At 41.6% G+C, this 14,261-nt stretch overlaps 1 protein-coding gene and 1 pseudogene across 2 annotated transcripts in view; one reads left to right on the top strand and one right to left on the bottom strand.

Moving 5' to 3' along the window:
• The window catches only part of Clpx (caseinolytic mitochondrial matrix peptidase chaperone subunit X), a 35,818-nt gene extending 33,848 nt beyond the window's left edge, over positions 1 to 1,970 (top strand). The window contains exons 13-14 of one of the 2 annotated variants that reach the window (XM_028866612.2): positions 94 to 200; positions 1,515 to 1,970. In XM_028866612.2, coding sequence (XP_028722445.1) covers positions 94 to 200; positions 1,515 to 1,605 — 198 coding nt within the window. In that variant the 3' untranslated portion in view covers positions 1,606 to 1,970. Of the gene's footprint in view, positions 1 to 93; positions 236 to 1,514 lie in introns of both variants that reach the window. The other variant, XM_028866623.2, reaches the window with a different exon arrangement.
• Positions 1,971 to 4,891: 2,921 nt separating this feature from the next.
• LOC114691992 lies at positions 4,892 to 6,132 on the bottom strand (annotated as a pseudogene).
• Positions 6,133 to 14,261: the final 8,129 nt, after the last annotated feature.

Genomic DNA, 14,261 nt, shown 5'->3' with positions numbered 1-14,261 from the left:
TTAATATAACAAATAGGAAGGCTTTTACATTGATTAAAATTGAAATGTTTGTATACAATTTTCCTCCTAATTTCTTACCTTTTCTCTCTTTAGGAGAAGCTGTTACTAGAACCAATGTTCGAAGTTCCTAATTCTGACATTGTATGTGTGGAAGTTGACAAAGAAGTAGTAGAAGGGAAAAAGGAACCAGGATACATTCGGTAAACCATCCTCTCAAGCCAGAGTAGAACTAAAAGTTACGGTCCTTACTGCTTGAGCTTATCATTCTGTCCTTACAAACATGGATCACTTCTTATTTATAAGGGAAATAATCATTTTCTGTAAGAAAAATCTAATATGGTTTATAAAGTCATTTTGTGAAATGATCTTCAAAATTAGCCTCTACTTTTTTTAAAAATGTACTTTATGTATATGGGTGTTTTGTCTGAATGAACATCTGTGCATTACAGATGGTTGTGAGCCGCCATGTGGGTGCTGGGGATTGAACTCAGGAGCTCAAGAAGAGCAGCCAGTGCTCTTAAGCTCTGGGCCATCTCTCCAGCCCCACCTCTACTTTTTCTGCAGCAAGCATTATGTAAAGAGGCACATATCATCTGTGTGTGGAGGGGATACAAACAATGCCAGAATTTTATCTCTATTTACACTGTGAATTTGAGGCTAAGCTGGACTACATCATGACACTGTCTCAAAACAAAACCTAGGAGGCAGAGGCAGGCAGATCTCTGGGTTTGAGGTCAGCCTGGTCTACAGAATGAGTTCAAGACATTCAGGGTGACACAGAGAAACCCTGTCTCACAAAACAGAAAAAACAAAGCAAAAATCAGACTTTAGGTTGAATATCTAGAGATTAAAATATATTTCACTGCTAATTTTCTAATTGATGAATGACTTTTTTTCATGGCTTGCCCCATGTGTTTATTTTTTGGACATAGACTGGCCTTGAAGTCACTGAGCTAGGAAATAGCCTTGAACTCCTGAGTGCTGGGATTACTGGTGTGTACCAGTACATTCAGCTCTTTTTAATGACTTGCATAAGACCAAATCCTTGTTTACAAAGTTTATTTTCCCTCAGTGTCATACCAGTTGGCAGATTTGACAGTTCTGTTTTATCTATTCTAGGAATCAGCAGACTTTCTCATATAAGTTCTTCAGAGCCCTGCTTTCAATACTGCAACCGCTCAAACTGCCCCCAGCCAGACGCAGCCATACACAACACATGAGTGAACGAGTGTGTCAGTATCCCAGTAGATCTTCGTTTACAAAGCAGACAATGGGCTGGATTTGGTTCATAAATTGCCGTGCATTTCAGCAGTAGCTTTATTAGGGAAATCGATGAACTCCTTTATGACTTAATTCCCATATTTCACCACTAAGCAATCCTAATATTAAAAATACTCTTCTTCTTTTCTATTTTGAGGGGCTATTTAGCTATGAAGATTAGTTTACTGTTCTGAGTCTAGAAATCATATTCACTTCCAATTTTGTTGAAAAACAAACATGACTTTTCATTACAGGGCTCCATCGAAAGAGTCCTCAGAAGAGGAGTATGACTCTGGAGTTGAGGAGGATGGATGGCCTCGCCAAGCGGATGCTGCAAACAGTTAAACTGTCAGACTCCGGCCTGTACATACAGCTTTCCCTTGTTTTGTTTAGGGTCATAACAGTTTCTGCAGTCTGGCATTAAAGGCATTGAATCTATCTTGGATATCATACATGGTCAGAAGCCTTTAAGATAAGAATCCGATCATGTATATTATTGTAACATCACATTGATTTATACAGAAGACATTACATGGACTTTAATGACACAATGTTTAGAGATAAAAATGTACATTATTTTGGTTCTGTTTTTTAAAATATGCTTTAACAAAATTCTTAGGAATTCTTTTAAGCAATGCAGGTGTTGCAATAACTGTGGACTTTACAATAATGCTACTCTACAAATGAGAAAATAAATTCTTTAAAGTTGAGTGTTGGGATCCCATTCTTTAGTGTTACCCTTTTCTACCCATATTTTCTGGAAATATTAGAATTTTTATTTAAAAAAAACTGGACCAGATAGTTTTCAGATATGGAAAAATATCATGGAAACCCACATTTTTGAGTCTTTTCGGCTAGTGCATGACATTGGTTTCCCAGCCGGTACCATAAAAAAAGATCCATCCTCTTGATGGCTTGTGTGACTTATTTGCTATCTTTGAACCATTTTTAGTACCATCAGTGAGTAGATGGAATTAATAGTCTGATTTACTAGTCAGAAGAAGACAATAAATAACTAATTATTGAAGCAGCATGCTTTGTCAGCCATGTACCGGACTAAATAAAATATCTTAATAGTGTGCACTTTTCTTAAAGTACTGAATTTGGTTTTTTGTCTGTTGGTGCTAGATATCTGTCAATTTTCATACTAAACATGAAGAAATCTGATGTTTTATCATTAGTCATTGTCCTCACTGACATATAAATTACTACTGTGTATTATAGGGCAAAACAAAGACATGGGGGTGAGGAAAACTCATGAAAACAGCATCTAAGTCCATAAGTATCTTTTATGCTTTTCTTCCAATGTGTTACAAGTTTTATAACATTCATTCAGTTCAATCTTACTTGAAGTTCTTTACATCACAGTATTCATTTTTTTTCTTTTTCAGCTTTAGAACGTTGAGTTTTCTTTTCACCCACTTTTCCCCTGGGAAACACACCGAACACTTAAAGTCTAAATCCCATTGAAGACTTGGGTTTTCTATGATGTAAGGGATGTGAAGTCCTTTGTAGACAGAAGTAGGATGGGGATGCACATTAAATTTTGCAGATACACCGGAGTGGTGGCACGCTTTAATCCAGCATCGAGAGGCAGAGCAGCGGATTCTGTGAGTTGAGCAGCTGGTACAAGTGAGTTCAGGAAAGCACAAAGTACACAAAGAAACTGTCGAAAAAAAAAAAAAAATTTTTTTTTTGCGGATACCTAACCCTGGTAGCTGCAGAAAGGAACAGAAACAGATGTCCCTGTTCTCCATAGTAATGGTCCTGGTCTCATTAAGTCTTTTGTACTATAATTTTATTATCCTTCCCTTAAAAGAATTATTTCCATTTTTTTTAAAGAGTAAACTTGGCAGTTTCTAAATATATTAAAACAATTCTCCAAAAATGGACTAGGAGACAAACACAGCCAAATGCAATTATGATTTATCCTGGAATTTAGGTTCTGGCACCTGGCTAGAACAGAAGGACTAAATAAAAGCTACTGTGGTGCAGGGCACTGGAGGCAGAGAGAGGCAGGCGGAGCTCTGTGAGTTCGAGGCCAGGCTGATCTACATTGTGAGTTCTGGGACAGCCAGGGCTACACAGAGAAACCCTGTCTCAAAAAACCAACCCTCCCCACCAAAAAAAGCTACCATACTGGTGTGTCCACGGTGGTGGACAGTGCACTCTGCGTCAACAGTGCCAAGCAGCCAGATTGGTCTTTTGAGGCAGGGTCTCTCTACATAGCCCTGGACTCTGTGCCAGAAGAGTAGGCCACTTCTTTGTTACTTAAAAGTTAGTGGTCGGGTTAGGGATTTAGCTCAGTGGTAGAGCACTTGCCTAGCAAGCACAAGGCCCTGGGTTCGGTCCTCAGCTTAAAAAAAAAATGGTTAACTTTTTTGTAGACAGGGACTCAATTTATACATAGCTATAGCTGTCCTGGAACTCACTCTGTAGACCAGGCTGACCTTGAACTCAGGGATATGCCCATCTCTGCCTCCTGAGCACTGGGATTAAAGATGTGCACCACCATGCCTGGCTGTTGGTGTCATTTTAAAGAGCACAGATGTCATATGAGCTACTTTATTCCAGGATTGGTCCCTCTAATGAATGTTCCTAGTTGTAGATCCTATCAACCAAGTTTTACTAATATTTATGTTAAATGTTATTGAAAATACCTAAGCCTGGCAGTGGTGGTACATGTGTTTAATCCCAGCATTTGGGAGGCAGAGGCAGGTGGATCTCTGAGTTCAAGGCCAGCCTGGTCTACAAAGCAAGTTTCCAGGACAGGCACCAAACTACAGAGAAACCCTGTATCAAAAACAACAAAACCCTGTAAATGTCCTGCTTTGGAACCTGAACTGGGGACAAGGACCTTACGAGCATTGTAGGGGACAGACACAAGCTTCAATGGGTAAGGTAAACACCATATGTGGTAGCCTAATGAGTGTGGACAAACAATCAGGAATTTACCAGAAAAGAATGGGAATAAAATCAAAACCTCCAAAGTAAGATGAATCTAGGGAGCCTCGGGGATTCAGAAGTAGGTAATAACTATGACTTCCTGTTATTACTCTTGTGGGTTTTTTTTGTTTTGTTTTTGTTTTTTGGCCCCCATCTTTTGCCACTTTTATTCAGTAGTAGTTTCCCCCCTGGTTTTCAGTTCCAGACATGGCAGGAGGTGATTACAGCCGACTGCTATTAAAATACTTGTTCACAACACATACACCTGTTACCACTGACTTCACATGGGCCCATTTTGATGGCTTTTATTCCCTTTTTATAAAATATACCACCAAGACCAGGTGGGGAGAGCAGGAGGAAGGGATCCTGGAGGGAGAAGTCAGGAGGCCAGAGAAGAGAAATGCTGCAGTCCACTGTAAAAATGAGCTGTATTTCATTTTAAAACGGGAGTGTGCCCCACAAATGAAAAAAGTAATGAGGATATGTAAAGGTGTTCACTACGTTTATTGACATCACAAGAGAAAGCATAAAAAGTGGAATACATCAGTGCTGACACAGTCCAGTCCACCAGGCAAAATGGTGCAAGAAGTCACTATATTAAAAGTGCCCTGCCCTCCCCTGAATGGCTGGCAGACATGGAGAGCAGTCCGTAATGCCTCCACGCAGCTTTCTCCATGTAGCTATCCATGTTGTAGAACAGCGGTGTCAAATACTGCGGGCACTCTAGTGAACTGTTCTATCTCCCTAAGCAGGAAGCGACTCCTCTGCTAGGAACGCCCACCTAATTTATGTTGAGATATGTATAGATTATAGTCAGTACAGCAATGGTGTTCTTGGGGTGCCAGGCTGTAGGAGGGATTTTCTTGTTGAAGTCCAGGTTGTCGACACTTATTTCCTCTTTCACTTGCCGCTTGCACAGACTTTACATGGCTTCAGAGCTAAGTGAAGCTTAGTGTTCTCTTGTGATTCTTATAGCTTTTTATCTTGCTTTGTGGCTGCATTCTGAAGAAACTACACCATCCAGTCATGCCAACACTAACATTCAAATTTGTCAAATACGCGGTTGTTTTTTTACAGTGAGCAATGTTTACTTCTGAGGCATTCATTGGTGCACTTGGTTTGTCTCCACAGGCCTGTTTTTCTATTCAAGTCCTGAATTCTGACTGCCTCCCTAGTTATCATATAGCAACCCCTATGGCTGAATTTTACATCAGACATAGATATGAGTTCAGAAAAAAAAAAGCCCATTGCTGAGTCCCTGAGGTTTTCAAACAGTTTTTAGATTGCATGTGACAGAGTGCAGATGCCCTTATGTCACATAGCCCATTGTTCCTGTACTGCTGGTACACAGATGTGTGATGCTGTTGGGATAGAATTGTGCTGCTCCAGATGGAGCTTTTCCATATTGCCTGGCTTGATATCCACACTATTAAAACTCCCATCTGTAATTTCCAGATGCTAGAGATTATTCTGAAAATCATCTGCTGGTAAGTGAGTTTCATAATCACTGTTGATGGAAATTTGAGTTGATGTGATAGGTGTGAGCGTTGCAAACATTCTTCATGGACTGGCCTCTTCCATTAGATCAATGGGCTTAAAGACGGGCAGCTGTCGTGTAGTGACTATGGGAGGGGCTCTATACCTTCCGTTTCCTCTTTCAGTTATAGCCTTCTGGGCTTTTAAAAGTCCCTTTCACTGATTTTCCATAATTTATTGTTTTATTGTTATTAGACAAAAACAACAGTATTTTTTCTGGGGTAATCACTTGATTTTGTTGATCTTGTATTTATAAGCTTTGCAAGAAGTCAAATTCCAGCTTGTGGCTCTGAAAGGTGCTGTCAACATTGTGTCCTCTGCTGTGAGTTTGGGTTTTGTTCATTTACATCATCTGAGAAAGTCACCACTGAATATCACTTCCTCCTCCTTCTGCCATATCTTGCTGCAAATGGTGACCCTGCCAGGATCCTTGGGATCTCTGGGATCAGGGCTCAGCCCCCTCACCTGGGGATGTAGGGTCCAGGGTGGGGATTGTGGCAGCTGGCACTGGATGGGGGAGGGGGCAGGAAGCAGGGAGAAAGGGAAGTGTTGGAGCCCACGAGGTTTCCTAGTGGCTGTACCCAGCAGGACTACATAGGAGGTTGATTGGATCATGGGCCTGGGTACCAGGTATTTGTAAGGGTCTAACCAGCAAGGGGAAGGTCTTTTGCTCCACCCTTGGCATTGCTATAAATAGACCTTTGGAATAAAGTTCTAGGTCTGTGGATAAGGATCCATGTCCACCCGAGTCTATCCTGTGTTTTCTCTGTTTCTCTCTCCTTATTTCTAACTAAGTCTCTTATCCCTCATTCCTCAAGAGTTCCTGGGGTAAATAAGTGTGGGGGCTGGTCCACTACAGGGAAGCAGTTTGGGTCATCTCCACTTGGCCTCCTCCTTTCTCCCTGGGTGGTGGCAGCAGTGGCAGGAGCAGGTGACTCCACTTTCAAAAGAAGTCCCTGTCACTACTCTTAAGATGCCCATTTAACATTCTCTCATCAACTGAAGACATTGGAATTCATCCCACCATCTGTGACTACCTTCCTCACTTGTCTGAACTGAACAGTCCTGTTAGCAAAACTGAATCACTCCACATATAATCTGGGACTGGTGATTCCCTTTCATTCCTGAAAGTCTTTAGTCCTTGGTAGTGTCTCTGACACTTTCCATCTCGTACCTTGTGAGTCACTGTAGTAGCATCTAAGCATTCCTTCCGTTAGCAAACCTCCAAACTTCCCTGTATCTTTCTAGCTATTATGCTGAACGTTTTCTCAGGTGAAGATGGAGCCCCATTTGTTCATTTCGGCCAGCAGCTACCATAATGCTTCATATATCTAGTTGTCCCTGCATTTAAAGTCTATCCTGGTGTGGTGACTTAAGCCTATAATCTCTACACTCAGAGGGCTGAGACAGGAGAATTGTCAACTTGGGGCCAGCCTTATCCACAGAGTCAGACTCTTGTTTCTAAAACAAACTGGCCAGACCTTGCACATATGCCAGATTGGTGGTACTCACCTTTGATCCAGGCAGAGGGAAGCCAATCTCTGTGAGTTCAAAGCCAGCCTGGTCTACCTACAGTTCCAGGCCAGCCAAGGGTTACATAGTGAGGCCATGTCTCAAAAGAATAAAACAATCCTTGCAGGCCAGGTTAAATGGTGATTTCTTTTTACAGAAAGTAGTGAGATCAAAGTTTCAAGCCAGAGTTGGCCATGATTAGATGTGCATTTTACAGTGTGGCCAAGGGCAGGCTCTGAGGAAATAAATGGAAGCAAACATGGCTGGAAACTTACTTTGTTACTGGAACATTGCTTTAATGTGTGTCCCTCTATCTTACCAATTTTCTTATTTTTTTTCAGATCAGGTGTCATCAGTAAAAAGACAAAACATGGGTCATCCAGATGGCTCAGAGGGTAAATGTGCTTGCTGCCAGCCCTAGTTAAGTCCCCAGGATCCAACTCCCACTAGACCTCTGACCTCCATCCAAACTGCACCAACACTCACACACATTCTCTCTCTCACCAGCACACAAAAAATAAAAAATAAAAATAAAAAACCAGGCAGTGGTGACTCACTCCTTTAATCCTAGCACTTGGGAGGCAGAGAGAGGCAGGCAGATCTTCCACTTCCAGGCCAGCCTGGTCTACATAGTTCCAGGACAGCCAGGGCTACACAGAGAAACCATGTTTTGGAAAAAAAAAAAAAAAAAAAAAAAAAAAAAAAGAAAACAAAAGAAAAAAAAAAAAAAGACTTCCTTAAACCCATATCTCTCCCATCCGTTAGCTTGTTCTCTACAGCAAAGCTAAAAGTTAAGTCTTGCTGTTTCCAATTTCTTTCTTTGGCTCTAAGAAGCCGCTGGAAGCTTTTGTACAGAGAAATGTCGTATTTAATTAAAAAAAAAAAAAACCACTCTAGCTGCAATGGATTGGATAGGGAGAGCAGCAGTAAGAACTTAGAAGGTGAGCATTTTTGCAGACTAATACAAAATGCTATCCATATTCTTCATGAGGAAATTGGATGTTAAAAAAGCATCCTTGAGCTGGTTATGGCACATGTCTTTAATTCCAGCACTAGGGAGGCAAAGTCAGGCAGATCTCTGAGTTTGAGGCCAGCCTGGACTACATAGTAAGTTCTAGGACAGCCAAGAATACACAGAGAACTCCTGTCTTGGAAAAAAAGGCGGTGTGTTATAAATCTAGTATTTCAATAAAAATACCAATTAAAATGCAATTTTAACTGGGTGGTGGTATTGCATGCACTTGGGAGGCAGAGGCAAGCAGATATCTGTGAGTTCAAGGCCAGCCTTGTCTACAGAGTGAGTTCCAGGACAGACGCCAGGGCTACACAGAGAAACTCTGTCTCCAAAAACAAACAAACAAAAAATTAAAGATAATTCTTTGAAGAGACAGATGCTCATAATGCTTGAATAGCTTCCCCATGTTCATACAACTAGCAGCAGAATCTAGGATTTAACCGACTAGATAAGGAGGTTTCATAGCTTTTGCACTTAAAAAACACAAGTAATTTGTTTTGTTTTTTTGAGATAGGGTTTCTCTATGTAGCAGTGGCTGTCCTGGAACTCACTTTGTAGACCAGGCTGGCCTTGAACTCACAGAGATCCATCTGCTTCTCTGCCTCTGAAGTGCTGGGATTAAAGGCATGCTATTGCTTTCCAGTATCCACATGATAGCTAACAATTATGTGTAATTCTAATAATAAGGGGATCTGGTACTCTCCTCTGGCCTCCATGGGCACTGCACACACATGGTGCATATATATATACAAGCAGGCAAAACACTAATACACAGTGTCAAAATAAATAAATCTAAACATAATTATAAATAACACTAATACACAGTATCAAAATAAATAAATCTAAACATAATTATAAATAGATACCTTTTAAAAGGTACCAATGCACTGGTATAAAAACTGACATATGGACTAATGGAATCGAATTGAAGACCCTGACATTAATCCATGCACATATGAACACCTGGTTTTTGACAAAGGAGCCAAAACTATACAATGGAAAAAAAAAGTATCTTCAACAAATGGTGCTGGCATAACTGGATCTCAATATGTAAAAGATTACAAATAGATTCATATCTGTCACCATGCACAAAACTCAAGTCCAAGTGGATCAAAGACCTGAACATAAATCCAGTTACACTAAACTTAATAGAAAAGAAAGTAGGAAGCACTCTTGAACGCATTGGCACCGGAGACCATTTCCTAAATAAAACACCAACAGCACAGACCCTGAGCACACAATTAATAAATGGGACCTCTCGAAACTGAGAAGCTTTTGCAGAGCAAAAGACACAGTCAATAAGACAAAAAGACAGCCAACAGAATGGGAAAAGATCTTCACCAACCCCACATCTGACAGAGGATTGATCTCCACAGTATATAAAGAACTCAAGAAACTAGACATCAAAATACTGAACAGTCCAATTAAAAAATGGGCTAAAGAGCTAAACAGAGAATTCACAAAACAAGAACTACAAATGACTGAAAGACATTTAAAGAAATGCTCAACATCCTTAATCATCAGAGAAATGCAAATCAAAACGACTCTGAGATACCACCTTACACCTGTCAGAATGGCTACGATCAAAAACACCAATGACAACCAATGTTGGAGAGGATGTAGAGCAAAGGGAACACTCCTCACTGTTGGTGGAATGTAAACTTGTACAACCACTGTGGAAATCAGCATGGTGGTTTTTCAGAAAATTAGGAATCGAACTACCTCAAGACCCAGCCATCCCACTCTTGGGCATATATCTATCCAAGGAATGCTGATTCATACCATAAAGATACATGCTCAGCTATGTTCATAGCAGCACTATGTGTAATAGCCAGAACCTGGAAACAACCTAGATGCCCATCAATGGAAGAATGGATGAAAAAAATGTGGTACATATACACAATGGAGTACTACTCAGCAGAGAAAAACAATGAAAGCATGAAATTTGCAGGCAAATGGATGGAACTAGAAAAAAATCATCCTGAGTGAGGTAACCCAAACCCAGAAAGACAGTCATGGTATGTACTCACTCATAAGTGGATTCTAGATATAAAATAAAGAACAATCAGACCACAACCCATAGAACCATGGAGGCTATATATATAGCATGGAGGTCCCTAGGACGACTGTGGCTTATAATAAATTTCAGTTTTACTCAATTATTGAAAAAAAATAGCCAAATGAATGGAAACACATGAACTATGAACCAAAGGCTGAGGGGCTCCCAGCTGGATCAGGCCCTCTGAATAGGTGAGACAGTTGATTGGCTTGATCAGTTTGGGAGGCAACTAGGCAGTGGGACCAAGTCCTGTGCTCATTGCATGAGTTGGCTGTTTGAAACCTGGAGCTTATGCAGGGACACTTGGCTCAGTCTGGGAGGAAGGGACTGGACCTGCCTGGACTGAGTCTACCAGGTTGATCACAGTCCTCGGGGGAGGCTTTGCCCTGGAGGAGATGGGAATGGGGGGTGGGCTGGGGGTAAGGGAGAAGGTGGGAGCGGGGAGACTAGGGGAACCCATGGCTGATATGTAGAACTGAATGGTATTGTAAAATAAAATAAATAAAAATTTAAAAAAGGTACCAATGCATGAATGAGCAACTAGATAATGGAAAAGAATGAAGTCTAGAAATCAGAAATGAAGAGAATTTAAGTGTAAAAAGATGTTTAAAATTTATGAGGAAAAGGAATACTATTCAATGATTGGTAATGACAACTGAGCAGCCATTTGGAAAATACAAAATTATACCTTACATAATTTAAAGATAGCTGAAGGTTTTGAATGGTACAGTTTCACAGAGTTTCTGGAAAGTTTAGGGCTAGAGAGATGGCTTAGTGGCTGCTCTTCCAGAGGACCAAGGTTTGATTTATCACAGCAGCCATATGGTTCATTTCCAGGGGAAACTAACATCCTCTTCTGGCATTTACAGGTACTGCATGTACACGGTACACAGCTACCCATATTAGAGAACACCCACATACTTAAAAAGTTAAGCTTCTGAGAAGTTTGAGAGGTACCTTGGGAAGTGGGGCCACATGAATTCTTCTCAGACACCAGAGGTTCTGTCTTTAAAGAAACCCTTCGGTTGGAGAGATGGCTCAGTGGTTAAGAGCACTGGCTGCTCTTCCTGAGGTCCTGAGTTCAATTCCCAGCAACCACATGGTGGCTCACAACCATCTGTAATGAGATCTGGTGCCCTGTTCTGGCCTGCAGACATACATGCAGACAGAACACTGTATACATAGTAAATAAATATTTTTTTTTTAAAAAAAGAAAGAAAGCAGCACTCGGGAGGCAGAGCCAGGCGGATCTCTGTGAGTTCGAGGCCAGCCTGGGCTACCAAGTGAGCTCCAGGAAAGGCGCAAAGCTACACAGAAAACCTGTCTCGAAAAACCAAAAAAAAAAAAAAAAAAAAAAAAAAGAAAGAAAGAAAGAAAAGAAACCCTTCTACCTCACCTTCTAGGCCTCAGCTCTTGGCATAGAAAGTGACTAATAGTATTGATGAAAATATGAAGTGGGGCATGTCTGTTGTCTTAGTCTGTTCCACTGCTGTGAAGAAACACCAAGACCAAAGCCACTCTTATAAAAGAAAGCATTTAACTTCGGCTTGGTCACAGTTTCAGGTGATCAGTCCATTATTATTATGGCAGGAAGCAGACAGGCAGGGCACTGGAGCAGTAGCTGAGAGCTTTACATCCTGATCCATAGGTAGCAGGCAGGGAGAAGAGAGAGGGGGAGAGATAGAGACTGGGCCTGGCATGAGCTTTTGAAACCTTAAAGCCCATCCCAGTGACACACTTCCTCCAACAAGGCCACACCTCCTAATCATTTCCAAACATTTCAGCGGAGGACTAAGCATGCAAATATATGAGCTCATGGAGGCCATTTTCATTCAGACCTCCACGTCTATCATGTAGTTAAGCTGCTCAGACTGTAGAAGTACCATAAAAGGTGAAAGTAGGGCTCAGGGGTGTTGCTAAGTGGTGGAGTTCTTGGCTAGCATATTTGAGGCCTGCCCAGAACTGGAAAAAATTAAAATGATGCTGCAACAAATGGACATTCCTTGGTGCAAAGAAATACCTTGATCCAGTTAAAGTTACACACATGACGAAAGTTAACTCAGGAGGGCTAGTGAGATGGCTTAGCAGGCAACAGATGGAGAGGTGTTGGGAGAGTTCCCGCAGAGGTGAAGCTGGCACCCAGCTTTAATCTGCCTTCTTCTGTCTCCCGCACTTTCTATGTGGATCTTGTCTGGGAATTTTTCTTTCTCTTTCTTTCTTTTTTTTTTTTTTTTAAAGATTTATTTATTTATCATGTATACAATGTTCTGCCTGCGTGTACACCTGCAGGCCAGAAGAGGGCACCAGATGTCATTACAGATGGTTGTGAGCCACCACGTGGTTGCTGGGAATTGAACTCAGGACCTTAGAAAGAACAGCCAGTGCTCTTATCCTCTGAGCCATCTCAAAGCCTGTGCAAACTTGGTTGAGGACAACCCAGAGAACTGTGGTATTCCTTAACTGAGAATTTGCATTTGTCATTGTCTCTTTGGGGAGCTTAGATAAGAGGTTTTGGGATACAGAAATTAACTTGCTAAAAGGTGTAAACTGGAGAACAATAAAAAAGCCCTTTGCACGCTTAATCCAGCACTCGGGAGGCAGAGCAGCGGAGCGTGGAGTCGAGCCAGCCTGGCTACAAGTGAGTCCAAAAGCAAAGCTACAAGAAACCCTGTCTCGAAAAAAAAAAAAAAAAAAAAAGCCCTTTGCTAAACTAGGAGGAGTCAGTCCAGAGAGGCTGATCCCCCTGCAGCTGGAAAGGCTAATTTCATCCTTGAGGTGCCTCTGTGTCTTGATTTCACAGATCTTGTGAACCCACACCCAATATAGAACAGAGAGTGATGGAGAAAGAGGCCCTCTTCTGGCCTATACACATGCACATACACTCAGACATACATTTAAAAAGAAACAGTAAGGGCCAGCAAGGATTATTAGCTAGAGTTCCCTGCTTCCCACAGTCAGGACAATCTTTGTCACGCAGCCACAACCACTCAACCAACCAAGTAAACACAGAGACTATATGCTTACAAACTGTATGCGTGCAGGCTTCTTGCTACTGTTCTTATAGCTTAAATAATCATTTCCATAAGTCATACCTGCACATGGCTGGTGGCTCTGGCGTCTCACATGCTGCTGTCATGGCGTAGTGTCTCTCGCCTGCCCCAGAATTCTCTCTCTTGTACTACTTCTGCACTGCACCAGTGTTATATTGACAATCAGAGCATTACATTAGACCGTCCACACATATTAGCAAAATACCTGCATTGCAAACAAGATACTATTGAAATAGTGGAAAGAGAACAGACTCTGAAGTGACTCGACTAAATGTGCCATGTTGCTGCCATTCACATACATAAAAAGATCATTAGAACTATGTGAAAATACAAAAAGGATATGAGAGCGTAGCTCTTAACTGTGAAAATAAAAAGGTATGGCTACTCTAAAAAACAATTTGGATGGTTCAGAGGGTAGAAGTCCTTGATACCAAGTCTGATGACCCAGGTTTGTTTCTCGTTGGTGGAAGAAGAGAACCGTCACCTTTAATCTGGGAGGCAGAGGCAGGCGGATCTCTGAGTTCGAGGCCAGCCTGGTCTACTGGAGAGAATTACTCCTCTCCTCCTTCCACATCATGGCATGCACCCCACTGTAATTTTTTTGCCTGTCCTGGATCTTGCTCTGTAGACCAGGTTGGCCTCGAACTCACAGAGATCGGCCTGACTCTGCCTCCCAGTGCTGGGATTAAAGGCGTGCGCCACCACCGCCTGGCTTTATTTGTTTATTATGTATGCAGTGTTCTGTCTACATGTATGCTTGCAGGCCAGAAGAGGGCACCAGATCTCATTGATGGTTTTGAGCTACCATGTGGTTGCTGGGGATTGAACTCAGGACCTCTGGAAGAGCAGCCAGTGCTCTTAACCTCTGAGCCATCTCTCCAGA

This window comes from Peromyscus leucopus, chromosome 7 (genome assembly GCF_004664715.2).
Source record: "Peromyscus leucopus breed LL Stock chromosome 7, UCI_PerLeu_2.1, whole genome shotgun sequence".
NCBI classification, from domain to species: domain Eukaryota; kingdom Metazoa; phylum Chordata; class Mammalia; order Rodentia; family Cricetidae; genus Peromyscus; species Peromyscus leucopus.
Note: the sequence above shows the minus strand (reverse complement) of the source record. Positions and strands in the feature narration are given on the sequence as shown.